Below are 24,325 nucleotides of genomic sequence, written 5' to 3'. Positions count from 1 at the left end.
TTTTTTTGAGACAGGGTTTCTCTGTGGCTTTAGAGCCTGTCCTGGAACTAGCTCTGTAGACCAGGCTGGTCTTGAACTCACAGAGATCAGCCTGCCTCTGCCTCCCGAGTGCTGGGATTAAAGGTGTGCGCCACCATTGCCCGGCCTCTGGAACTCTTATATAGACCAGGCTAGGCTTCAACTCAGAGATCGACCTGCCTCTGCTTCTGCATTCACCACCACATCTGGTAATGTAAGAATCATTTAGCATTGGTAGCGAAGGGTTGGAAATCAGGAAGAGATCTTCCTGCCTCATCCATTTTTCTATGAATCACCCTGGCTGGATTGGGCTCTTTAAGGAGAACAGTTGCCTGTGGTACTACTGGCTCTTCCTTCTGGGGCTGCATGTTCTTGCTGAGAATTGTTGTGGTGTGGGAGCCCTGTGTCTATGTGGTTCCTGACCTGTGGGTGTGTGGGCTGGAGAACAGCCAGGTAAGCAGTCAGAAACAACCTGCCCCGCTTGCTTGCCTTGACCCCTTCTCTCCCAGCGTGGGTGTTAGAACATGGTTGGTCATATTCATTCTCTGTCTGCCTGTCTGTCTGTTATCCATGCTGGCCAGCAATGCACTTACCACTTCCTCCTGAACACAAGGATTTGGGGCTTATCACCACAACCAACTCATTCTATGACCTTTCTTTTAATCTTCCAAAACCAGGAGACAGAGTCTGTGCAGTTGGGGAGGGAGGGGTTAGAGAGGGTTGGCCGGACTAGTTGCTAAGCAGAGCCAGGAGGGCTGTCTTGCTGGGGCTGGAGCCTGGCCCTCTCCTCAGGGAGTTCCTTCTCTTCCTCTTGAAGCCCTGGCTCTGCCCCCAGCACCAAAGCTCCACAGGTGTTTATTTTTTTGGGATAAACCATGAGAACGCATCACCAGCTCCATTAAGAGAGTAAGACCCTGAGTGCCAGTCTTGAAGACGGAGGGTCCCTTGGTCAACCCGTGGGAAGGCTGCCCTCCTGGAGGAAGCCTGGCTAATAACAGCTAAGGAGTTCTCAAAACAGAGTAGACCCACGGATCTGCTCCTGGGTAGAGGAGGCTGACCTCACTGTGGTCAGAAAGGAGCTTTGCAGTGGGGGTAGTGATGTTACTTAACGGGAAGGGACATGCTAGGGCAGGCTGGCTGTCAGTCCCTTCTTGAAATACTTCTTGAATGACCGCACCCTCTTCTTTTTCCCTATGAGTCAGAGCATTCTCTGAAAGCACCCTGGTCTCGTCTTGAAGAGGCTGTAGTCAGGGCTCGTGTCTCTTGAAGGTAGGAAGAGAGCTAGCTCAGTTGGGAGGAGAAAGCCACAAGTCTGGGCCATGCAAGCTCCTGTCTGGCTTTCCTTCAGCCAGCATTTCTCGACTCTAATCTCTGCTTCCTCCAGCATCCTCCAAAGAGCCTTGACTTTCTCTCCCTCCGTCCGTACCATACCCTGAATGTGTCCTGTCTCATCTGAGTTCTCTCCCTCTCTCCTGCCTTTGGGGTTTCTGTGCATCCTCTGTTCCTCCTTATGTCTGAGGTCTCAAGGAGAACCCGCCTGTCTTTCGTAGACTCTGACTGCTGACGTAGGTATGGGATGGGTCTTAGGGAGATGTTTAGAATCTCTGTTTTGTGTGGTTGGATGAAGTGACCACTGGGTAAGAAGTACACACACTGTGTTTAATGTAGCAGTAAGGGCCAACCACGGCATGTATGTCTCTGAGACCTCTGTGTTCCTGGAAGCTGGTACCTGGCACTGTATGGAGTAGCAGTGTCCAGGATTGGTCAGAGAGGGCGCTCTGGAGCAAGACTGCTGCCCCTGGGGGAGATGGTTTCAGGGTGGGAGTACTGATAGGAGGGGAGGATGTGGGGTAGCAGGGTTTATGCCTCAGGATGCTGTCCAGGGCTGTGGGTCCCTATGCCAGGAGTTACCCAAATGGAATGGGGGCCTAGGTGAGCTGTGGTCTTCAGCTTGCCTACCCAGGATGAAAGCTAGTATCCTGGGAGCCTTTTGTTTCTAATCTTTTCAGGACTTCTGTGAAGAGGATAACAGTCTCACCTTATAGATAAGGACATAGATCAGAGAGGTCAGATGGTTAATAGGTGACCAGTGGCAATGCCAGAATGTGAATCCAAATTTTGCTAGGTACTTACTTCTTTGGGGGGGCTTTGCGCTTACGTGGCTAGAGGAGCCATCCTCGTTATGCCTAGCTACTCAAGAGACTGAGACAGAAGGATCCCAAGTTTGAGGCATTCCTAGGCAATTTAGTGAAACCTGTCTTGAATTTTTCATAAGCATACGAAAAAATAAGCTCGTGATTATAGCTAAGTGGCAAAGTACTTGGCTAGCATTTGTAACTCCCTAGTAACAAGTGATAAAAAAAAAATAGAGAAAACTCTTCCTTCTATATTTTGGGGACAAAATGTGTATGGGGGCAGAATATAATTATCATCTCTATCTCCCTACTTAAAAAAATATTTCAGCCGGGTGGTGGTGGCGGCGCACGCCTTTAATCCCAGCACTAGGGAGGCAGAGGCAGGCAGATAGATCTCTGTGAGTTCAAGGCCAGCCTGGTCTACAGAGTGAGTTCCAGGACAGGCTCCATAGCTACTGAGAAATCCTGTCTAAAAACAAAACAAAACAACACAAAAATTCTTTCAGTTGGACATGCTGGCCTGTGCCTGTGATCCTAGAATTTTAAGATTATCCCTGGCTACATTGTGAGTTCTAGGCCAGCATGAGACTTTGTTTCAACAACAAAAAAGGGGTGTATGTGGTTGGGGTCTACTTAAGTTGATAAGAGGACTTACCTAATAAGTGTCTTAGCCCATCTTGTAGTCCCAGCACTTGGAAAGTAGAGGCAGGAGGCTCAGAAGTTCAGGAGCATTCTTGGTGACATAGCCTAGTTCAAGGTCAGCCTGGGGTACATGAAACCCTATCTCCAAAATAAGGTTTTCAAATAATTTTCATAGCCAGTGTTTATTCGGATTCTTTTAGCTTAAGGTTACTTATAAAGAGATGATGGTTAGGCAAATATTTATTGATCCCTGCCCTAATATTTGTTTGTGTGTGTGTGTTTTGCTTGTATGTCTGTGGGGGTACCACATGTGTGCTGTGCTGAGACTAGAAGAGGACTTCAGATCTCCTGGACCTGGAGTTACAGAGGGTTGTGAGCTGCCATCCTTGTGCTGGGAACAGAACCCAAATTCTAGACCATGCAGTAAGAGATGATGAATTAAGCAACACAATCCCTATGCCTTGGAATTAATTAATATATAATTTTGAGACAGGGTCTCACTATAGTCCAGATTGTCCTGGAACTGACCACAGTTTGGGTTGTAGATTTTATATTTTAAATGAGAGATGTAGACACATTTGTGGTTTTTTTTTTTTTCTAGTTCCAGCGTAGACTCTTAATAAATGTGGGCCAGATACTGCTTGTGATTCAAATGAGTTCATATCCCAAGAGGGTCGGGTATGATTGGAAATAAGCCTGGTTTTGAGATCTCTGAATGCTGTTTATGATCATGAGTCTGACATTGGCCTCATGCAGAAGATGACAAGTCTGAAGTATCTTGTGGACATGCCAGAGAGATAGTTGGGGATGCAGGCTGTTGGGCTGGAAAAGACGTGGTGCATAGAAGCAAAAAGGACTGAGGGCAGACCCTTCGGAATACGCAGAAAGACTAGGTTAAAAGCATGGAACTAGATAGAGAGGTCCAGAGAGCTTGGAAAGATGTTTACAGTCACCTGGAGGGCCAGATAGTGGTCGGCAGTATCGATGGAGGCAATCTGAGAGAAGGGTGGTGAAGGCAGTGTCGCTGGGGTGGGCCTCGGCACCTGGCAGCCCTCCCAAGCCAGGCTCAGCCCCGTCCGTATCCTCACCATCCAGTTCAAAGCAGAGAAAAGGAGATTCATTCAGTGTGGCCACATGAGGAAGAAGACAGAGATCCAGTGACCTTTTCCCCAGATCTGTCTTGAGTTCCTGTTGTGAGGTTTATGCATAGTTATGAAATCAAGTTGCCCTGCCCATCATTGTCGGAGCTTCTCTCTAGGGAGGTGGGCTGACAAGTTGTCAGCATTTTGGGAAATCTCTTTTTGGGAGATGAATTCCCACTCTGGCTAGCGCCAGGCTTCTTGAAACCATTTCCTTCTCCCTGTAGGAGATTCCTGGGGGCAATTCCAAGCCATGGAGTGCCTTGTTTCAATAATCTGATCACCAACAAAAGGAACACAAGTACTCTCCCCTTTAAAAAAAAAAAAAGATTTCTTTTACTTTAAATACCATGTGTGTATGTACACGCATGTGCATGCAGCCGCCTGCATAGTCCAAAAGAACGTCAGATCTGCTGAAGTTTGAATTACAGTTGGTTGTGAGCTACCAGACAGAGAGCACATGAAAAGCAAGCTTCCTTTTCTCTCCCGACATTTTTCTACTTGAAATGCTACAATGTCTGGAGCACAGCAGCCTTTTCACAACTAGGGGGTGAAACGGCCTACACTCTGAAGATGACAGAGCGAAAAGATACAGGGTCCCTATAGATCCTGGATGCACCCCCATGACTGTGGACTTACATTTCCATACTTCTCATTCCCTAACTCAGTTCCGTGTGTACAGGCTCGGGGTTGAAGCCAGGAGGCAGACACACCAAGTAGGCTTCCCACCGCTGAGCTACAACCCCAGCCACAACTATAGTTACACGATCATTCCCAAAATCACAACCTCTCTGTGCCCCTCCCCTTCTGCCCCGTGTTGCCCATGACAGACTCAAATGCCTAGGTACAAGCAGTTTTCTCACTCCAGACTCCCAAAAGAGCTGGGACCGTGGACACATGCCATAATGCATGACTTAGCATGTAATTTTTTTACATTTATTTATTGGAAGGAGAGGGCAGGCGTGCCACAGTGGATGCGTAGAGATCAGAGGCCAGCTTTTGGGAGCTGATTCTCTCATTCTAACATGTAGAGTCTGGGGGTCGACCTCAGGCTGTCAGACCTGGCAGGGAACACCTTTACCTGTAGAACCATCTCATTACTGTTGGTATCAGCAACCTGTTCCTTCCTCTATAGGTTTCTTCTCTCTCTCCTCTCCCCCTCTTCCTTCCTCCTTCCTTCCGGCAGTGTCTGACTTGGTTGCTGGCTTATTGCAGCAGCCTAGTTTAGGTCCAGGCTGTAAGGCTGTGTCTCTTGAGAAAGCCTCCTGAAAACCAGCCTCTTCAAAACAATAATCAGCAGCAGCTTCTCTCCAGCTCGCTTTTCCAGGCTCAGACCAGCAGGCCTGTGGACTTCAACTCTGCTTTCTTCTGTGTTCCTGGCCAGTTCTTTCTTACCCAGGCAGTGCTTAACCATTGTGGTTGTGGGTGAGGCGGGGGATTGCTGTTTTTAGAATTTTATCTTTTTAGATATGGCTACTGTGTTTACAGTGCCATCTTGATGGGATGCGTCTGATTAAATTCACGTTGTCATGGAACTGGGGATCCTTGCCAGGGCCTGTCTCTTGGGAAGGAATATCAAGCCGCCGTTAACAAGATTGATAGAACTCCAGCCAGCACACTGAAGGAAACAGACACACCCGGGAGCTAGTGGGTGATAAGCACCAGCCAAGACTGCGCTCCTGTTCCTACCCTCACCTTTAGTCCACGTCGTAGCAGATAGGGACAGGGTGTGCTAATGCGACAAATGGGATCTTTCAGATAAGAACTGAACAAGATAAGAACTCACTGCCGGGAGCAGCTCTTGACTAATTTCAGCCTCCCACCTGGTCAGTGAGATAATTATCGGCCCTGTGGACACTCCCGAAGAAAGGTTTACAGGCCCTTTTAGCTCTTTTCAAGTCCTCAACTCACCTGCTGAGGCCCAGTCTGACTTTTTAATAACAGCAGGTCCAGGTGTGTGTGCGCCTGTAGCTCTTGGAGACTAAGCAGGAGGCGACTGAGTCCAAAGCCAGCTTTGATACGTAGCAAGACCCTGCCTGCCCCACCCCACTTAAATAGTAAAGGCAAGAAGGCAATCCTGCTTTAACCGGCAAGCCTGGAAGGAATGAGGACATTCTAAGAGATGTTTGTGGGGGCTTGAAAGATGGCTCGCTGATTCAAAGAGTGTACTTGCAAAGGACACAGACAGCTCTTAGAGACATATTGATCTTTATACCAATGCCTGGTTTAAAGAGAGAGAGAGAGGAAGGGAGGGAGGGAGGAAGGAAGGAAAAGAAGAAAGAAGGGAGGGAGGGAGGGAGAAAGGAAGGAAGGAGCTGGCTACAGTTGGCTTTGATCAGTCTTCATACGTTGGGTCTTAGCTCTTAGCTAAGAGAGCCACTGTCAATGGGCAACCAGCAGTGTCTGCCGCAGATGGCAAAACATGTAAGCAAAAGTCCAGAGACAGACAGACAGAGAGAGAGGGAGAGAGAGGATGAGAATGTGTGTGGAGGTCAGAGGAAAACCTCGGGTGTTTTTCAGGAGCCGTCTTCTTTGTTTTTTTGAGACAGTGTCTCTCATAGGCTAAGAGGCTGAAGGATCTGACCTCCTCAGCACTGTTTTTTTTTTTTTTTTTTAAATGTGGTTGTTTCTGGAAATCAAGCTCAGGTCCCAATCCTTGCATTTGAAGCACTTTACTGACTGAGCTGCCTTCTCAGCCTCCAAATTGTATTTTTAACTAGGAAAAAAAAAAAGCAAAGCCAGAATTGTTGAGTACATTTATCACAGAGGAATAACAATAAGGCAGGTAATTTAATTGCTAAGTCACAGCAAGTTTCCGTCATTTTCAAGAAAATCATACCATTGAAAAGCTAGGTTTCATCGGGGAAATGTAGGCTGGCTAACAAAGGTAATTTTTGTTTTTTGAGACAGGGTTTCACTGTAGCTTTGGGACCTGTCTTGGAACTTGCTCTGTAGACCAGGCTGGCCCCACCACCGACCAGCTAAGATAAATATTACGAGAAGAGGAAAAAGCGGTATGGGTAGGAGGGATAATATGTCAGTCTACTGAAAATTGAGAAAAGAAAAAACTAAACAAAAAATAACAGAAAACACAAAGTAAGATGGTAACGTATGAACAAATATTTAGCTGGGCGGTGGTGGTGCACACCTTTAATCCCAGCACTTGGGAAGCAGATGCAAATAGATCTATGTGAGTTTGAGGCCAGCCTGATCTACAAGAGCTAGTTCCAGGACAGGCTCCAAAAGCTACAGAGAAACCCTGTCTCGAAAAACAAAACAAAACAAAGAACATTTAAGTATGATGGCTGATGGGAGAAAAAAAACAAGGAAGCCACCCAGATGTGGTGGTTCATATCTTTAACCCCAGTTTGGGAGGTGAGGTAGAAAGATTTTTGCATATTTGAAGGCAACCAGGCTACATAACAAGACCCTGTCTTGAAAAATAAAAACAAGGGCCTTCAGAGGTGGCTTAGCTGTTAACAGCGCTTGCTTGTTTTCCGGAGGACCTGAGTGTGGCTCCCAGAAACCACATCTGGTAGCTTACAGATCTGTAACTTCAGCTCCAGGGCATTCTCCTTCTCCTGGTGTCCCTGGGCACCTGCTTGCAGGTGCACATACCCATACACATAAATAGTAAAAATTCTTTAAAAATGGAACCAATACAGTGGAATGTGATGGCTTAAGAACATTAAGGAAAGACAGACAGTGGTGGTGCATGTCTTTAATCCAGACAGAGTTAGGGAGATCTCTGAGTTCGAGGCCAGTCTGGTCTACAGAGTGAGTTCCAGGACAGCCCAGGGCTAAACATAGAAACCCTGTCTCCAAAAAAAAAAAAAAAAAAAAAAAAAAACAGGCAAAAATATTAACAAGGGCCTGGAGAGATGGAGATGATAGCCCAATAATTAAGAACACTTGTTGCTCTGGGCAGTCGTGGCACACGCCTTTAATCCCAGCACTCGGGAGACAGAGGCTGGCAGATCTCAGTGAGTTTAAGGCCAGCCGGGTCTACAAAGCAAGTTCCAGGACAATCTGGACTGTCACATAGAGAAACCAGTCTCAAACAAACAACCCCATCACTTGTTGCTCTTGCAGAAGATCTGGGTTCAGTTCCCAGCACCAACATGGCAGCTCATAACTATCTGTAACTCCAGTTTCAGGGGATCTAATGGCCTCTCCTAGCCTCCACATGTACCAGGCAATATATGCAGGCCAAACACTCGTACAGGTAAAATTAAATGGCCAACCATGGTACTGGCGAGATGGGTCAGCAGGTAAAAGTGCCTGCTGTCAAGCCTTAGTGATCTGAGTTTCATCTTCAGGACCCACATAGTGGGAGAAGAAATCCAACTCTTTGCAAGTTGTTCTCTGACCTTTACACTTGGGCGGTGGCACACATATAAATAAGTAAACATAATTTAGGGCAAAAATAAAACATGGGCCAGCAAGACGGTTCAGTGGTTTAAAGCTCTTACCCTCCTCAGGCCCAAGGACCTGAGTTCAAGCCCCAGGACCCACATGGTAGACAAGAACTGACACCTGAAAGTTATCCTTTATGTGGGTGTGTGTTGTCTGTGACATGTCTGATGACCGCGTGTGTGTCGTGCGTGTGGAGGCCAGAAGAGGGCATCAGATCGTCTAGAACTGGAATTACAGCTGGTTGTGACCAACTATGTAGATGCTGGGAATAGAAGCCAGGTGCTCTTAATTGCTGAGCCATCTCTCAAGCCCCAAGGAAAAGCCCTTTAAGGGACTCTTAAGCGGAGGCCAGAGGACAGCTGTGTAGCCTTGAGCCTTCCATCTTTTCATGGGTCCTAGTCACTTTCACCGGTGAGCCTGAGCCATCTGGAGGGGGCTCTGGGTCTCTTACTCAAGATAATGACTGAGCCCCCGGGACACCTTTGGCAAGGTTCGGCTGTTGCCTCCCCCAGAAGGCAGGAGTTGGCCCCTAGAGTGTGTTTGCAGGAATCAGTAGAAAAAGAGAATTTTTGATGGCGTACCCAGATGGTAGGAAAAGTTTGGTAGGTTTATGAAAGAAGCAATGGACTTGGGGTATTCACTTCTGTCTGTCTGACCTGTCCTGGGAGTTTTGATCAGGAATACTAAAATGAGAAGCCACCCCCAGATATGCTTGGGGCTCATAATGCATCCTGATGTTTGAGAATGGACCTCAGGTTGAGGCTTTAGGACACACCCTCAGGCAGGGTGGGAGTGGATGGCTAGTGCTGCCCATCCCCACCCCCATCCCGAGTTCTGTCTCTGCAAACTGTGTTCAGCTGTGCTGATCTGAGGCTGTGCAGACCTGTGTTTCATTAGGTTATTTCTGTGGCTGCTCTCCTGGGATCTGACCGAGATGGGCTCTAAAGACACTGTCGCTGACAGCGTCGTCCCTGCTGCTCGCTCGCCTGCCCAGTCCCCATTGCTCCATTTACCACTGTGCTGGTGAGGGCCTCCCGTGGGCTTTCCGCTTTGTTTGTTCTGTGGGAGCCTCTTTTGACCCTGCATTCCCTGACTATCACAAAGCTGGGGGAAGAGACGAGGCAAATCCATCCGCAATTAGAGGCCCGATCCGTCTCCGTCTCCTGGGTGCTATTTTCTCTGTTTAGCCTTAGCAGTCTGAAATTGGCTAGGTCTTGTGGAAATGGTTCTTACTAGATGGTCTCCCAAAATTTACAACATTGATGGCCTCACGCTTCCTATAAAGCCATAGCTGTGTAAAAGTTTGGCGTGGAGGTGTGCTTACAGTCAGCATGCGAGGAGCTGAAGCAAGAGGGTAGCCACAAGTTCCAGGCCAGCCAGAGCCACGTAGTGAGACACCATATGCAGATGACCATATGCAGCATTTGAAGTATACATGGAGAACACCCCCCCCATTTGTTTATTTGTATATGGGATGGGGTGAGCACACACTGCCGGAGGTCAGAGAACAACTTTTGGGGAGTTGCTTCTCAAAGTCTACCCTGTGGGTCCCTCGACTCCAATGGTCAGACTTAGTGTAAGTACCTTTACCTGCTGAGATATACTCACTGGCCCAGTGTATTAACATCTTGTAGCCCAGTCTGGCTTTGAACTCTTTCAGTATGGGGGTCACAGGTATGAACCACCATACACACCTAGCTCCAAAGTAATTTCTAAAACCTAGAAAACTGCCTCAAATAAAACACTGTCTTTACTGCTAAGTAGGAGAGAAGAAAACCGCATCCAAATCCATGCAATTCCCCCTGAATTTCTAAAGCTCTTTTCCTGAGAAAGCAGGTTGTCCCAAATAGCTTGTTTGTGCCCAGAAACAATAAAAGGCATCTGTGAAACCCTTGGTTAAACCAACTATGAAGAGGTACAGCTGGGTCTGTACTCACGGTTCAGCAAGCATCATGGGCAACGCATTCTCCTGTGTCTTGGATGGTTGATTGAAGCCCATGGCATAGACTCCTTGGAGGAGCTGTGGTTTTCTGGGAGGCAAGGTAGAGACAAGATGGGTTTCTAGCAATTAAAATGTTTATTTTTTTTCAACAAGATTTTGCCATGTAGCCCTGTCTGGCCTGGTCTTGGCTATTGTAGGCCTTGGTGGCCTCAGACTCAGAGATCCGCTGTCTCAGCCACCTGGGTGCTGGGAATAAGTGTGTGAGCCATCACACTTGGCTTTGTTTCTGAGGCCCCATCTCTTTGTGGAGCCAGGCTAACCTGAAACTGTGCGTGTAGCCCATGGCGGCCTTGAACTCATGGTTCTCCTGCCTTTGACTTTCAGGACGTGAGAAGTTCACAGTAGTGAATGAAACAAGCACGGGCCAGTGCTGGATCATTCCTGGGCTAGAGGGATTATCTGGAGGCTCTCATACCTTCGGTGCCTCCTTTGCTTCTGTCTGTCTACTCCAAAAGCTGATGTTCCCAGTAACTGCGTGGACATGGGGTTCTAAAGCAGGAGCGTTTACTCTTCCCTGAATGTATTGCTGAACTAGGGTTTTACTTATTTATTTTTTCTGTCCCTCTCAAGACAGTCCAATTACCTCTGATGACCTGATAGTGATTTAAATCCAAAGGAGTCAATAACATCTCTGGCAGAGGCATTTCCTCTGGAAGCTTCCTAGGCCGGCTCTTGTCCAGACCCCACTTTCATGGCTCTTTCTCCAGCTGAAGGTAATCATTCCTTCAGCTGCTTAGCCTACAAAATCACTGCCTCCTAGGGCTACAGATTATAGAAGCTGGGAACAGGAGTCTGCAAAACTCAGTTATTTTCCTTAGATATTGGGCATGGATATGGGCAAAGGGGGCCTGGAAGATACAGTAGGTGTGCTTCATGATCCAGTGGAACCTTTGAAGATGCTCATTTGAGCCATTGTTTTGGGATCTCCCTGGAGTCAGTTCAAGAGCCTCGGGTAAGGGAAGCTTTGGGTGTTTTGTAATTTTGTTTGAGGTATGGTCCCATGTATCTCAGGCTCACTTCGACCTTGCTGCCTAGTTGAGAACGACCATGAGCTTTTTTTTTAAATTTATTTTTATTTTGTTAGTGATTTGCCTGTGTGAGGGTGTTGGGGTTACAGACAGTTGTGAGCCCATCCTCAGTGGCACACTTCCTCCACTATGACAATACCTCCCAATCCTTCTAATCCTTTCAAAGGGTCACTCCCTGATGACTAAGCATTTGAATATATGAGCGCATGTTGGCCATTTTATTCAAGCTCCCACAAATGGTTTTAAACTCAAAAGATTCTCCTGCTTTTATGTCCCAAGAGCTGGGATTATAGGCATGTACCTTCATGCTTGACTTGAAGCTTCAAAAAAATTATATTTATTTAATTATTTGTGTGTGTCTGTGTGGACATCAGAGGACAACTTAAGGGAGTTGACTCTTTCCTTCTACTTCATGGGTCCCAGGGATTGGATGCAGGTCAGCAGGCATGGAAGAAAGTACTTGGACCCTTGCGCTTTCTCAGCACCTCCGCCCTTCTCTCACTCCCCTGAGCCTTTGCAGCTGCAGCTGGTCACAGGCCTCTTTCAGCGCCCTGGCTCTTCTCCTGCTCTGGAGTCAGACCAGGCCTCAGAGCTCACGGCCACTCGTAAGGTCACTGCCGGCCGTAAGTTCTGTCATGTCTCTGAGCATCATTTTCCCGATCTAGAATAGCATCGTCCCTGTTGTATTGTGTTAACAACCAGTTCTTGGTGGCTCTGGGCTTTGGTTTCACTGAAGAAACTTGAGCCATTACAAACCGATGGGGCTGGGGTTTTTTTTTTTTTTTTTTTTTTTTTTTTTTAAAGATCTATCTTAGCTGCCCTGGAACAAGTTCTTTTTTTTTTTAATATTTATTTATTTATTACGTATACAATATTCTGTCTGTGTGCATGTCTGCAAGCCAGAAGAGGGCACCAGACCTCTTTACAGATGGTTGTGAGCCACCATGTGGTTGCCGGGAATTGAACTCAGGACCTTTGGAAGAGCAGGCAATGCTCTTAACCACTGAGCCATCTCTCCAGCCCCTGGAACTAGTTCTTGTAGACTAGGCTGGCCTCGAAATCACAGAGATCTGCGTGCCTCTGCCTCCCGAGTGCTGGGATTAAAGGTGGGCACCATCACCGCCTGCCAGATGTATTTCTATTTGATGTGTATGGGTGTTCTGTCTACCTGTATGTCTGTGCATCATGTGCGTGCCTGGTGCCCAAGGAGGCCAGAAGAAGGCAATGAATCCTCTAGAAATGGACCTGTGGTTGGTGAGAACTGGACCCGGGTGTCTGGAAAAGCAGCCAGTAGTATTTGTTATCCATTGGGCCATCTCTCTCGACCCCCCCTTTTTTACATTATTCTTGTGTGTGATGGGGATGGGGGACACATGTCACTCACATGAAGACAACTTTGTAGAGACGATTTTCCTTTGAGTGAGTTCCAGGGTTGAATGAAGGCTGTCAGACTCGGGCAAGCGCTTTTACCCACTGAGTCATCTTGCTGCTTCCTTTGGTTCTTGTTCAGCTACTCTGGCCTCCGATTCGATTCGCTACTAAACAGCCCCCAGCTCCTTCTCTTCCTGCTGCTTCCTTCTGCAGGCTCCTTTCCTAGTTGGCATCTTTTAAACACAGATCCTAAGACAGCCTGCAGCTGCCAGCAGCAGCCGGAAAGCTCTCAACAAGGAAGGGGTGACTGCAAGACCCAGGGGTCATGTCAGAACTTACTCTAGCTGGCTGGGTTTAAAGAGAAGGTTTAAGTGATTCCCCTACACGGATTCAGGTTCCTTTCCCTCAGGCCAGTCCTCAACAGCTCTGCAAATGGCCTCTTCTCCCCTTTGTCTGCTGGGACAGCGTGGAGCCTCGGGCTGTTGGTGCTAACAGGGCTCTTGGAGTTCATTTTGTCCATAATACACAGATGAAGGAAACTGCCCATGGGGCTAGTTGGTGGTGGTTTTGAAGCCCGAGCCCCCATCTCCTGAAGAGTTTTCCTAGTGCATTGGAGCAGGAAGGCTTGTTCACGGTTCACTGAAGCAATCAGAAACGATGTCTGTACAATCCACACCTGGGAGATCACGGACAGGACCTTGCCAGCTTCCCATGGGTACTGGAAGTTCCCCGAGAGCACTATGTGGGGGATGCCTTTATTCTCAGACCTTGCCATCTTCTCTGGGTCAATTTCTTGGTAATTTTGCCTGAAAGTAACCACACAAAGGTGGACAAGGCTTTCTAAATTGAGTATGTCAGCCCTGGCTATCAGACCCTGGGGAAATTAGCTTATTGTTTGTTCTCAGGCTGATTAGAGAAGGCGCTGCACTAACTCAGTCCTCTGAGGCTGGGGGTTAGGCGAAGCGATGCTGTCTGTGGATGGTTGGAAGAGAGAGCCTTTTGTCTACCCTTTTGTTAAGGAGCTTCTAGCTTTGTCCCCTCTGCGACCATGGGTGGGGCGTGTGTGTGTGTGTGTGTGTAAGAGAGACAGACAGACACAGAGACAGAGACGGGGGTGAGTGAGTGTGTGTGTGGGGGTGAGCAAGTAAATTTACGTGTATGTGTTCCGGTTCCTGCTATCTATCTGCATATCTTTTCCTCTCTGAATTTCAGGGTCATGCGGTGGCAACCTGGCACCTGAAGAGCCTGCCAGGGGATTTCTGCTGGCAGGAACTGAGGGCAGGAAACCTTCCCCCAGAAGCAGGGGTGGGCAGGACAGCTGCCCTGCCGAGGCCAGCGTCCCAGGAGTCCGGAGCCTCGTGAGGGACCCCACTCAAGCTCTGATGACCCACGTGGCTTAGGTGCAGCGCCTTGCTGCGTGGCAGCTGTTCCCAGCTCCAGAGGACCCCACAGTCGGAGTCGGTGCTTTGTGATCCCCTGTGGGGCTGCAGCTGGGGCTGCGATCACCAGGAGAGAGGACCAGCAATGCCGATGGGAAGCAGAGAGACAGAAGCTACGGAGAGGAGGGCCTTGGTTTTTACAGCATTTTACAGATGCCCATGAAGATTATTGGTTTTCTTTCTGGCCTCAGGTGGGGCTCCTTTCCCCTGGCCAAGGAGTTGGACCAGGAGGGCCTGCAAGCGTAAAGAGGATTCTTGCATGGAATGCAGGCCCCCTGAAGCCCCTGCGCTCTCGGCTGTGATCAGAGTTCCAGGACTTCCCCACTGCAGGGGAGGAGGGACTGCCTCAGCGTCTGCTCATGAGCCACAAGGACCCCGACTGCTCCAGACTGGACCTTTTCAAGCCGCCAAAGAGGGGGGTCCCTGGAGCTGGCAGCCAGCACTCACAAGGGACCAAAGGGCTGGGATGGACTGACCTCTGCCTGGACAGGGTGGCAGGCGAAGCAGAGCCCTTGTGGCCCAGCTAGTGACTGAGAGACCCAATGAAGCCTTAAGCAGAGACTCCAGTGGCTCAGGGACGGGGGGAGGGAGGGGGGCTACTCCTGCGGACGTGCTTTTTCCTTTTTTTTTTTTTGAGGGAGGGTGTGGCAAGAGTCCCCTGCCACACCTCGTGCCCCTATGCCCTTTACACGTGCTGCCAAAAGAAGCAGGCTGTGCCGTGGCCGGCCCCATAGTGGGCTGGAGGAGGATTGGCCACGGTGACAGCTGCCCCGTGGCCAGCACGATGAAGTGCTCCCTGCGGGTGTGGTTCCTCTCCGTGGCCTTCCTGCTGGTGTTCATCATGTCCCTGCTCTTCACGTACTCACACCACAGCATGGCCACCTTGCCCTACCTGGACTCGGGGGCCCTGGGTGGCACACACCGGGTGAAGCTGGTGCCGGGCTATACGGGACTACAGCGCCTTGGCAAGGAGGGGCTTTCGGGGAAAAGTTGTGCCTGCAGCCGCTGCATGGGTGATGCCGGCACCTCCGACTGGTTTGACAGCCACTTTGACAGCCACATCTCTCCTGTCTGGACGAGAGAGAACATGAATCTCCCCCCGGATGTCCAGAGGTGGTGGATGGTAAGAACCGTGGCCCTTTCTGCTTGCTTCCTGCTGCCTTCTGCCCAGAATCGGTTCATTCTGGAGCCATTCTCACAGCCCCTCTTGGACTCGGGCTCTCTGTCTGGTGACTCCCAGCACCCTGACAGAGTGGGAAGCCCATCTGCTCTGAGCCGTGTACCTGGATCACAAATGGCTAACAGGCGGAGTAAGCTTTGGCTTGGAAAGAGGGAGAACCGCTATTTGTGGTTCTTTTTTTTTTTTTTTTTTTTTTTTTTGAGACAGGGTTTCTCTGTAGCTTTGGTGCCTGTCCTGGAGCTAGCTCTTGTAGGCTAGGCTGGCCTCGAACCCACAGAGATCTACCTACCTCTGCCTCCTGAGTGCTGGGATTAAAGGCGTGTGCCATCACCTCCTGGTTTATTTGTGGTTCTTGTAGGAGTCCACTGTGGACCCAGAAAAATGCTGTTGACCTCGGTTAGCAGCACCAATGGCAACAGCGTGTGGCTGAGAGAGTGAATGAGGATATGAAGGCCGGGCCCTAGATAGAGGCCTTCCCACTTGGTGGGAGTTACCCCCCAGCTGCAGCAAGCGCTCCCCTGCTAGCAAGTGGCTCGTGCTGCTCCCTCCTCCAACTTCTGAGCTTTCCAAAATTGTTATTATTTGTGGTATGTGTGTATGGACATATATGTGTACGTGTATGATGTGGCTGATGTATGGACCTGTAGAGATCAGAGGACAACTTTGTGGACTTGGTGCTTTCTTCCACCTTCACGTGGGTCCCAGGGATTGAACTCAGCTTGCCAGACTGTGCAGTGAGCACCATTCCTCATTGGATCGTCTTGCCTGCCTTCCTCCAGCCTTGTATCAGACCCCAGAATCCTGGTTTTGTGTGCAACAGTGTACATACATACATACATGCTTCTGACATTTTTTTTTATTTTAGTGTATGAATGAATGCTGTGTATGCATGTATTTCTGTGTGCCTGGTGTCCTCAGAGGCCAGAAGAGGGCTTCGGATCCCCTAGATCTGGAGTTACAGACGTTTGTGAGCCACCATGTGGATGCTGGGAATTGAACCTGGGTCCTCTGGAAGAGCAGCCAGTGGTCTAACTGGTGGAACCGTTTCTCCAGTTCCTATGTGTGCTGTGCATGTTTTATGTGTGTGTGAGCATGTGGGATTATGCTTGTGGAAGCCAGAGGTTGCGAAGTATCTGACTCAATCACTGTCTATGTCTTTGTCATTGTTGGTCTCACTGTGTAGCTCTGGCTGTTCTGTACTCGCTCTGTAGAGCAGGCTGGCCTCGAACTTACAGAGATCCGTCTGCCTCTGCCTCCCTGGGATTAAAGGTGTGCGCCACTACGCTAGCCATTCTTCCTTATTTTTTGAAATAGGGTCTCAGGGAATCTGGAGCTCAAAGATTTGGCTAAGCTGGCTAGCCGGTGAGATTCTAGACATCTGCCTGTCCACATGCCTGTCGGCCACATGCCGCTGGCATCAGGATACAGAAGTGCACGGCCCCGTCTGGCTCTTACATAGGTCCTGGGGATCCGAACTCAGGTTCTCATTGTTTGCAGTCCAGACATTTTTTACTGAGCTATCCCCCTGGTCCAGAAATATGGATTTTGTTTTGTTTTTGTTTTTTTGAGGCAGGATTTCTCTTCTATGTAACTCTGGCTGTCTTGGAACTCACTTTGAAGACCAAGCACAGAGATTCGCCTGCCTCTGCCTCCCGAGTGAGAAATGTAGATTTTCAGATTGAATATCCTATTGGTAAGTGTTGGCTCAGAGTAATTATAAACACTTCGAGAATCGTTTTTGGTTCTTGACAGTGGCTGGAGAAGATGGCTTTGGCCTGGAAAGGACTTTGTAAATCTTAGCTGCTAAGGGAGGTGAGAGCAGAGGAGCCTCAGAAGGACCCAAAACAGGTTCATTCCTGTTTTCCTAGGTTCCAAGACCTTTTGCTTTTCATACCCTCCACCCTGCCTCCATCATCTCTGGAGCATCACTTCCCAGGTTCGACAGGGCCATCTGGTTGCCTCCTGGGCCAAGAATGGAGCTTGTAAGCTGCCTGCTTTTCCTGGCATGGAGAGTCAGTTCCTGGTCCCTGTTCTTCCAGCCAGCGTGGGAGCAAAATGCCATTTTTTTTTTTTTTTTTGTTTTTGTTTTCTGAGGCAGGGTTTCTCTCTGTACCTTTGGAGCCTATCCTCTTGTAGACTAGGCTGGCCTTGAACTCTCAGAGATCCCACCACTACCCAGCTCTCTCCTCTCCTTCTTCAGGGATGTGAGGGTACATGACTACATGTATCAAGACAACTGCCCAGAATCTGTGTGTTGGCCAGTCCTCCAAGACTAGCATCTATGGAGCAGGAACCCCGTGTGCTCCCCTTGTAGCGGAGTTCTGCCTGTCAGTCACCGCTACAATCCTTGTTCTATGGAGAAAATCAAGGTTCAAAAAGTTCCCATGTCTGCCTGCCATTGTAGTCTCAGGGATGACCTTGTAGAGCCAGACCAGGACTCGGGTGGCAGGGGGGATTCCAAGGGGACAAGCCAGGCCTTCAGTCACAGGGTTGGAACTCAGGCTATTAGGTGCCATGTTCCTTCCATCCATACTTCTTCCTGTTCCCCACCGTCATCCCCTTTGACCATAAAATTGAAAATTCTTGTCTCAGAGCCAGGCTTCTGTTCCAGAAAAGTCTTTGGTCCCCTGAGCAGCTCCTGCTTGTTCACAAACCTATGGGACTACGGTTCAGTCTGCAGCAATGTAGACCAGGCTCACAGAGATTGCCTGCATCTGCCTCCCGGGTACTGGCATTAAAGGCGTGTGCCATCCCTGTCTGACTGGATTTTTAAAATTTATTTCTGGGGGGGGGGGGGGCTTGTGCATGTCACATGTGGAGGTCTGAGTCAGTTTTCTCCTCCAACTGTGCGGGTTCCAGGACTTCAGGCTTGGCAGCAAGTGCATCTAAATGGCCCATGAATTTCCCCTTTTTCCTTTTTTCTTTTTTGGTACGCATATGATCTTCTGTTTGCTGTGTGCCTACCGCCTTTGCTCTTGTGTGTGTTACCTGCCTGGCCCCACTGAGCACTGGACTCTGGCAGGGTACGGTGGTATACATTTGTAATACCGGCACTCAGGAGGTTGAAGCAAGAGGATCCCTGTGTGGTCAGAGCCAGCCAGGGTAAACTCAAAACCAGCCTGGACTACGTACTGAAACCCTGTCTCTAACAAAGCACAATACTTAGGAGGTGGAGAGAGAAGGATCAGGAGTTCAAAGATAACCTCTGGTGCATGGAGACTTGGTTGATCATTAGCAGTTTGGGTTCCAGCTCTTGACAAGGGGCACAGGGAGCCAGTTTTATTCCAACCACCTGGCTCTGGACTTTTTTTTTTTTTTTTTTTAATGAACTCCTTGCACTTCCCAGAGGGTTCAGAGCAGTTACAGACAAGTCCCACAGGTGCCCCCTCCCAGGAGACAGAATGAAAAAGATCCCTGCTTTATGACCTAGGCCTACAAGCCCCTGCAAAATGCCTCAAATAGCACTTTGACACCCCAGCTCCTACCACAAGCCTCTCGAGAGTATTGGGGGCAGGTTACTGGGTATTGGTCTCTCAATAGTGAGACTGACTGGGAATCAAGACTTCGCTGCCTTTGAGAGGGGAGGAGTTCCTCACCGCCTGGGGAGGGGCTCCCAGACAGCCCTGGGAAGGAGGTCTGTGTGGCTCCGACTGGAGGGGAGGCTTGAAGGGGCACATCTCTCTATCCTCACGACCATCTCCCCTGCCCAGATGCTGCAACCACAATTCAAGTCACACAACACCAATGAGGTGCTGGAGAAGCTGTTCCAGATCGTGCCTGGCGAGAACCCCTACCGCTTCCGGGACCCCCAACAGTGCCGGCGCTGTGCTGTGGTGGGAAACTCAGGCAACCTTCGGGGCTCTGGCTATGGGCAAGATGTGGACGGCCATAACTTTATCATGAGGTGAGCTGTCACAGAATCGGGAGGGGGCGGGGACAGCTCGCAGAAGTCCCTCCACCACCTGGGTCCCAAGGACGAAACTTGTTCTCTTCCCCCCTGAGCCATCCTGCCAGTCTTCTTTGGCCTCTTCTGATAGGCTCCAAGTGCAGGTGTCCCGAGTGCTAAAGAAACCAGTACCCACAGACTTCAGTTCACGGGCTTGGTCTCTGGTCCTAGTTTTTCAAGGTTGGGTGTGGAGGAAGTGTTCAGAATATAAATTTGGGGGGCTGGAGAGGGGGATCAGTGTAAGAGCATTTGCTGTCCTTGCAGAGGACCAGAGTCTGGTTCTCAGCACCCATATGGCACTTTGAAGTCATCTGTGACTCTGACTTCAGGGGACACATAATTGTTGCGTATACATACATGCAGGTGAAACACACATATAAAATAAAAATATTTCTTTAAAACCTACAAAATAGGGGACTAGAGAGGAGAGATGTCTCAGTGCTTAAGACTGCTCTTTCAGAGGTCCTGAGTTCAATTCTCAACAACCACATGGTGGCTCACAACCATCTGTAATGAGATCTGGTGCCCTCTTCTGGCCTGCAGGCAAAACACTATACATAATAAATAAATAAATCTTAAACACATACACACACACACAAAATATCATTTTGGGAGGCTAGAGATGTAGCTCAGTTGCAGGTGCGCAGAAAGCCCCGGGGTTAACCTTGAACACTGCACAAGCCAGTGGCATTACTTCTGCCTCCTGTTAGGAGAACCTTAATGAAGTTACTGGGACTGGAGAGATGCTCAGCGCTTAAGAATACTTCCTGCTCTTGCAGAGGACCCAAGTGCAGTTCCTGGTTACCCATGTCACATGACCCACAGCTATCAGTGACTCTCGGCACCAGGGCATCTGACACCTCCGGCTTCCATGGGTGCCTATACTCACATGCACACGCCTACACCCAAATAAAATTTAAAATAATAATAAATGGTTTTCAAAGAGCAATGTTCCTGGCAGGAGGTGTCCTTGCTACTGCCCATTCTGCTGTCCTTGCAACACTAAAACAACCCATCTTTAAAAGAGGGTGAGGTGTGTGTGGTCACAGACATTCATGAATCTCAGCTCTCTGAAGGCTGAAGCTGAAGAATCCCAAATTCAAGGCCAGACTTGGGCTGCCATAGTAAATTCCTGGCTTAAAAAACATCTCAAGAGGCTGGAGACATGGCTAGGTGGTTAAGAGCACTGGCTGCTCTCCCAGAGGACCTGGGTTCAATTCCCAGCACCCACATAGCAGTTCACAACTGCCTGTAACTCCAGTTCCAGGGGATCTGACACCCTCACACAGACATCCATGTAGGCAAAACACCAATGCACATAAAATAAAAATAAATAAAAAAATCTCAAAGCCAAGCACAGTAGCCCACACCTTTAATCCAAATACTTGAAAGGCAGAAATAGGTAGGGTAGATTTCTGAGTTTGAAATGGTCATGGCTACATAGTGAGACCCCATCTCAGGGGAAGCCCAGAGTCTCATGCTGGGGATAGTGGACAGTTGGTAGAGTGCTTGCCTAGGATGTGCTGGGCTCTGGGTTTGAGCCTCAGCACTGCATAAGCTAGGGATGGTGACACACACGTAGAGGTAGGAAGATAAGAAACTCAAGTTTATCTTTGGATACCCAGTAAGTTCAGTGCCAGTCTTGGGTACATGAGCCCCTCCCTGTCTCTGCCTCAAAAATAAGCAAATAGGGTTAGGGAGATGGTTCGGGTGGCAGGCTTGCTATGCAACCCTGAGAACTAGAGTTCGGATATAAATGCACCCATGTAAAAGCTGGCTAGTGCAGCGTGCACCTGTACCCCAGTGCTGGTGATACTGGGATTGATGGACCCTGTGGGCTTACTGGTCAGTCAGTCTAGCCAAATGGTAAACTCAAGTTTCAAGGAAAAACGCTGTGTAAAAAAAAAAAAAAAAAAAAAAAAAAAAAGCAGGCGGGGACTGGGGGGATGGCTCAGTAGGTAAAGGCACTTGTTGGGCAACCCTGACAACCTGAGTTTGGATTCTCAGCCCATATAAAAACCAGAGGCTGTAGTATAGTTTTCTTTAATCCCAGTGCTCCCCTAAAGGGAGCTGAGAGGCAGAGACACTCTCCAGAGGCTTGAGCACCCATTGTCCCAGCCGACACAGTGACATGGAGACCCTGTCTCAAGGAGGAAAGGTGCAGACTGATGCCCAGACTCTGTTCTCTGACCTTCACACGTGTACCATGGCCTTTGGGCACCCACACACAAACAAGCATCCACACAGAAACAGAAAGTAGGAGAGAAAGACTCCCATTGCCAACCTCTAGCCTATACATGCAGAGGTGAGTGCAGGCACACATGAATGAATGAATGAATGAATGAATGAATGAATGAATGATGGATGGATAAAATACTGAAACCCAGGTTCTTTCTAAACATCTCCTACGATGAGCATAGAGGAAAACCAGATTTCCCAGGAGGCAGAAGGCCTTTGTCTTAGAAACTGTTGCTGTCTCCATAGCAACACCAACAGAGCAATATGTCTCTGAGGATTTCCATATTTTTTTTTTGCAAGATCTTCCTTATGATGAGAAATGGTGATGAATAGGGAGATAGGAGAATACTGAGCTCCACCCGGAACTCCAGAGCCATTTGGGTTGTCTTCATCTTCCTGTAGCTGGCACTTAAAAGGGAGGGAAGCTGGAAGCTGGTGAAAGATCTTTCTCTGCTGAGGCTTCCATTGCTTCCCTTCAACCCTGGGGTACTTGAAAAGTCCAAGGCAAGCCAGGCATGCCTTTAATCCCAGCACTCAGGAGGCAGAGGCAGGAGGATCTCTGTGAGTTGGAGGTCGGCCTGGTCTATAGAGTGAGTTCCAGGATAGCCAGGGCTGTTACACAGAGAAACCCTGTGGCATTCTTTTGGAGGCTGGGAGGGAGGGAGGGAGGGAGGGAGGGAGGGAAGGAAGGAAGGAAGGAAGGAAGGAAGGAAGGAAGGAAGGAAGGAAGGAAGGAAAGAAGGAAGGAAAAGTCCAAGGCAACCTTCGGATGCCTGAGTACCTTCTTCTCTGGGCAACTCTATCATTAGGTTCCTGGGTGATGATTGGGAAGCCCCAGGGATTAAAACCTGCAGGTCTGAAAACTATGGCATTTTATGATGGGAGTGTCCTAGCTGCAGACACATCCACAGATTCTCTTTCACATGAGGCAAGGTCAAGATGTCGTGTTTGGAGTGGGCCCTAGAACTGATTTGTAAAAAGGGTGATCCGGGTGGAGTTGGCTGTCTGTGGTCTGTATAAAGAGCCAGACGGCAGCAGAGGCGGCTGCTTACAGACTCCCCTCTCTCTTGATTTGGAACCAACCAGGGAAGCCTTTCCGTCCCAAAATCAGGGAGAGTGTTACAGTGAAATCCAGCTCTAATCTCTCTGACCTCTCACCTGCAGCTGTCTCCTGTAAATTCATTCTTTAGTCTTAGTTGATGACTCCAGCTGGAATTGGGCTTCTCTTGACACCTCTAGCCAGCAGATCCATCCAGTTCCTAGCGTGGTCTGCTGATAGAAGGCACCATGAGCACAAGGGAAAGGGATGAGACAGCCAGACACTGTGTGTGCTGTGGAAATTCTAATCTGCCCTGCCCAGCGTTTCCTTGGCTGCTGAAGGCAGGTTTCTGGAATGCATGGGTGCATGTCCCAGAGATGCGTGTCATCCTCTGGCTCCTGTCCAGGGTATGACTTATCTAGGGTGAATCAGCCTCCATAGAATGCCACGTTTCTTCTCATTCCTCTGGAGCCTATGAAACATCATCTTGGACTTTATTTTGCAACTTCATTCCCAGTCACAGCCTTTTGATCTTCAGAGCTTTGGTCTTTTAGTCTCCGGTAAGATGAAGTCTGCTTCTTAGGTCCTCCCAAGTGTAAGTCTGGTCCCCAGCATCACCAGCTGAGCACTTCCATGTCCTTCTTGCCTTTTCCATCCACAGGCGATTGGGATGCTTCCCTGCCCTCTCTGACACTTCTGCTACTGGGAGAGGAGCAGGAGGGAACAGCAGAGGTGCCCTGTGGCAAGGGACGTCTACACTCAGCCCAGCTCATGGTGTCAGGCACTCTGACAGGGCGACATTTGTGCTGGGTCCATAGAGCTGGCGTGAAGGCTGGGGAGGCGCTTGGAGACGGTTGCTCCCTCCTGGGTCCCTGCGCCACAGCAGCGCTTATGGTCCACCTTACTGCGGTAGTGACGACGCTCTAAGGTGAAGGTGCTCCATCCTCCAGAGACAGAAAGGCCCGCATAAACAAAACAAGACCAGCAGGCTCGTGCTTAGAGCTATTTCAGCTATGATGTAAAATGTTTACCAAAATGTTACCTGGACTTAGTGATGCCCATCTGTAATCCCAGCACTTGGAGGGTCAGGAGTTCCAGGCCTACTTTAGGCCCATAGCAAATTTAAAGCCAGTCTGGGCTGTCTCAAAAAAAAGAACAAAGGAATCAGGGTACTTTGCACCACTTGGATGTTTCGCTGACTGGTGTTGGGTTTTTTGCCGGCATGTAAAACTTACTTTGTTCTGATTGGCGTTCAATGGATGAATGTACAAAATGTACCCACCAGTTGTTTTTATTAATGGGATGGTCTTATCTTAAACAACCATTGCTGAGTCAAAGTGTGTGTCGTTTTATACATTTTTTTCTTTTTTTAAAGATTTCTGTATTATGTATACAGTATTCTCAGTATTTGTCTGCATGTATGCCCGCACGCCAGAAGAGGGCGCCAGATATCATTACAGATGGTTGTGAGCCACCATGTGGTTGCTGGGAATTGAACTCAGGACCTTTGGAAGAGCAGTCAGTGCTCTTAACCTCTGAACCATCTCTCCAGCCCCCTTTTCTTCTCTCTTTTTTGTTTTTAAATGAGATGTTACTCTGTAGCCCAGGATGGCCTCAAATGTGTGGCAATCCTCCTGCCTCCAGCTTCTTGAATATTGGGACTATAAGCGTGAGCCATCATGTCCAGCTTCCATGTTCATCGTTGGTAGGTGGCAAATTACCCTCTAAAACA

At 48.9% G+C, this 24,325-nt stretch overlaps 1 protein-coding gene across 2 annotated transcripts in view; it reads left to right on the top strand.

Moving 5' to 3' along the window:
• The window catches only part of St3gal2 (ST3 beta-galactoside alpha-2,3-sialyltransferase 2), a 50,395-nt gene that overhangs the window by 20,605 nt on the left and 5,465 nt on the right, over positions 1–24,325 (top strand). Inside the window, exons 2-3 of one of the 2 annotated variants that reach the window (XM_050143613.1) lie at positions 13,964–15,313; positions 19,081–19,274. In XM_050143613.1, the coding sequence (XP_049999570.1) occupies positions 14,975–15,313; positions 19,081–19,274 (533 nt within the window). In that variant the 5' untranslated portion in view covers positions 13,964–14,974. The remainder of the gene's footprint in view (positions 1–13,963; positions 15,314–19,080; positions 19,275–24,325) is intronic. The other variant, XM_050143615.1, reaches the window with a different exon arrangement.

The sequence above is a fragment of the Alexandromys fortis genome, unplaced genomic scaffold, assembly GCF_014885135.2.
Source record: "Alexandromys fortis isolate MF-2015 unplaced genomic scaffold, M_Fortis_MF-2015_v1.1 scaffold_1, whole genome shotgun sequence".
Classification (NCBI taxonomy): domain Eukaryota; kingdom Metazoa; phylum Chordata; class Mammalia; order Rodentia; family Cricetidae; genus Alexandromys; species Alexandromys fortis.
The sequence above is the reverse complement of the archived record's forward strand: the minus strand, read 5'-3'. Positions and strand labels throughout refer to the sequence as shown.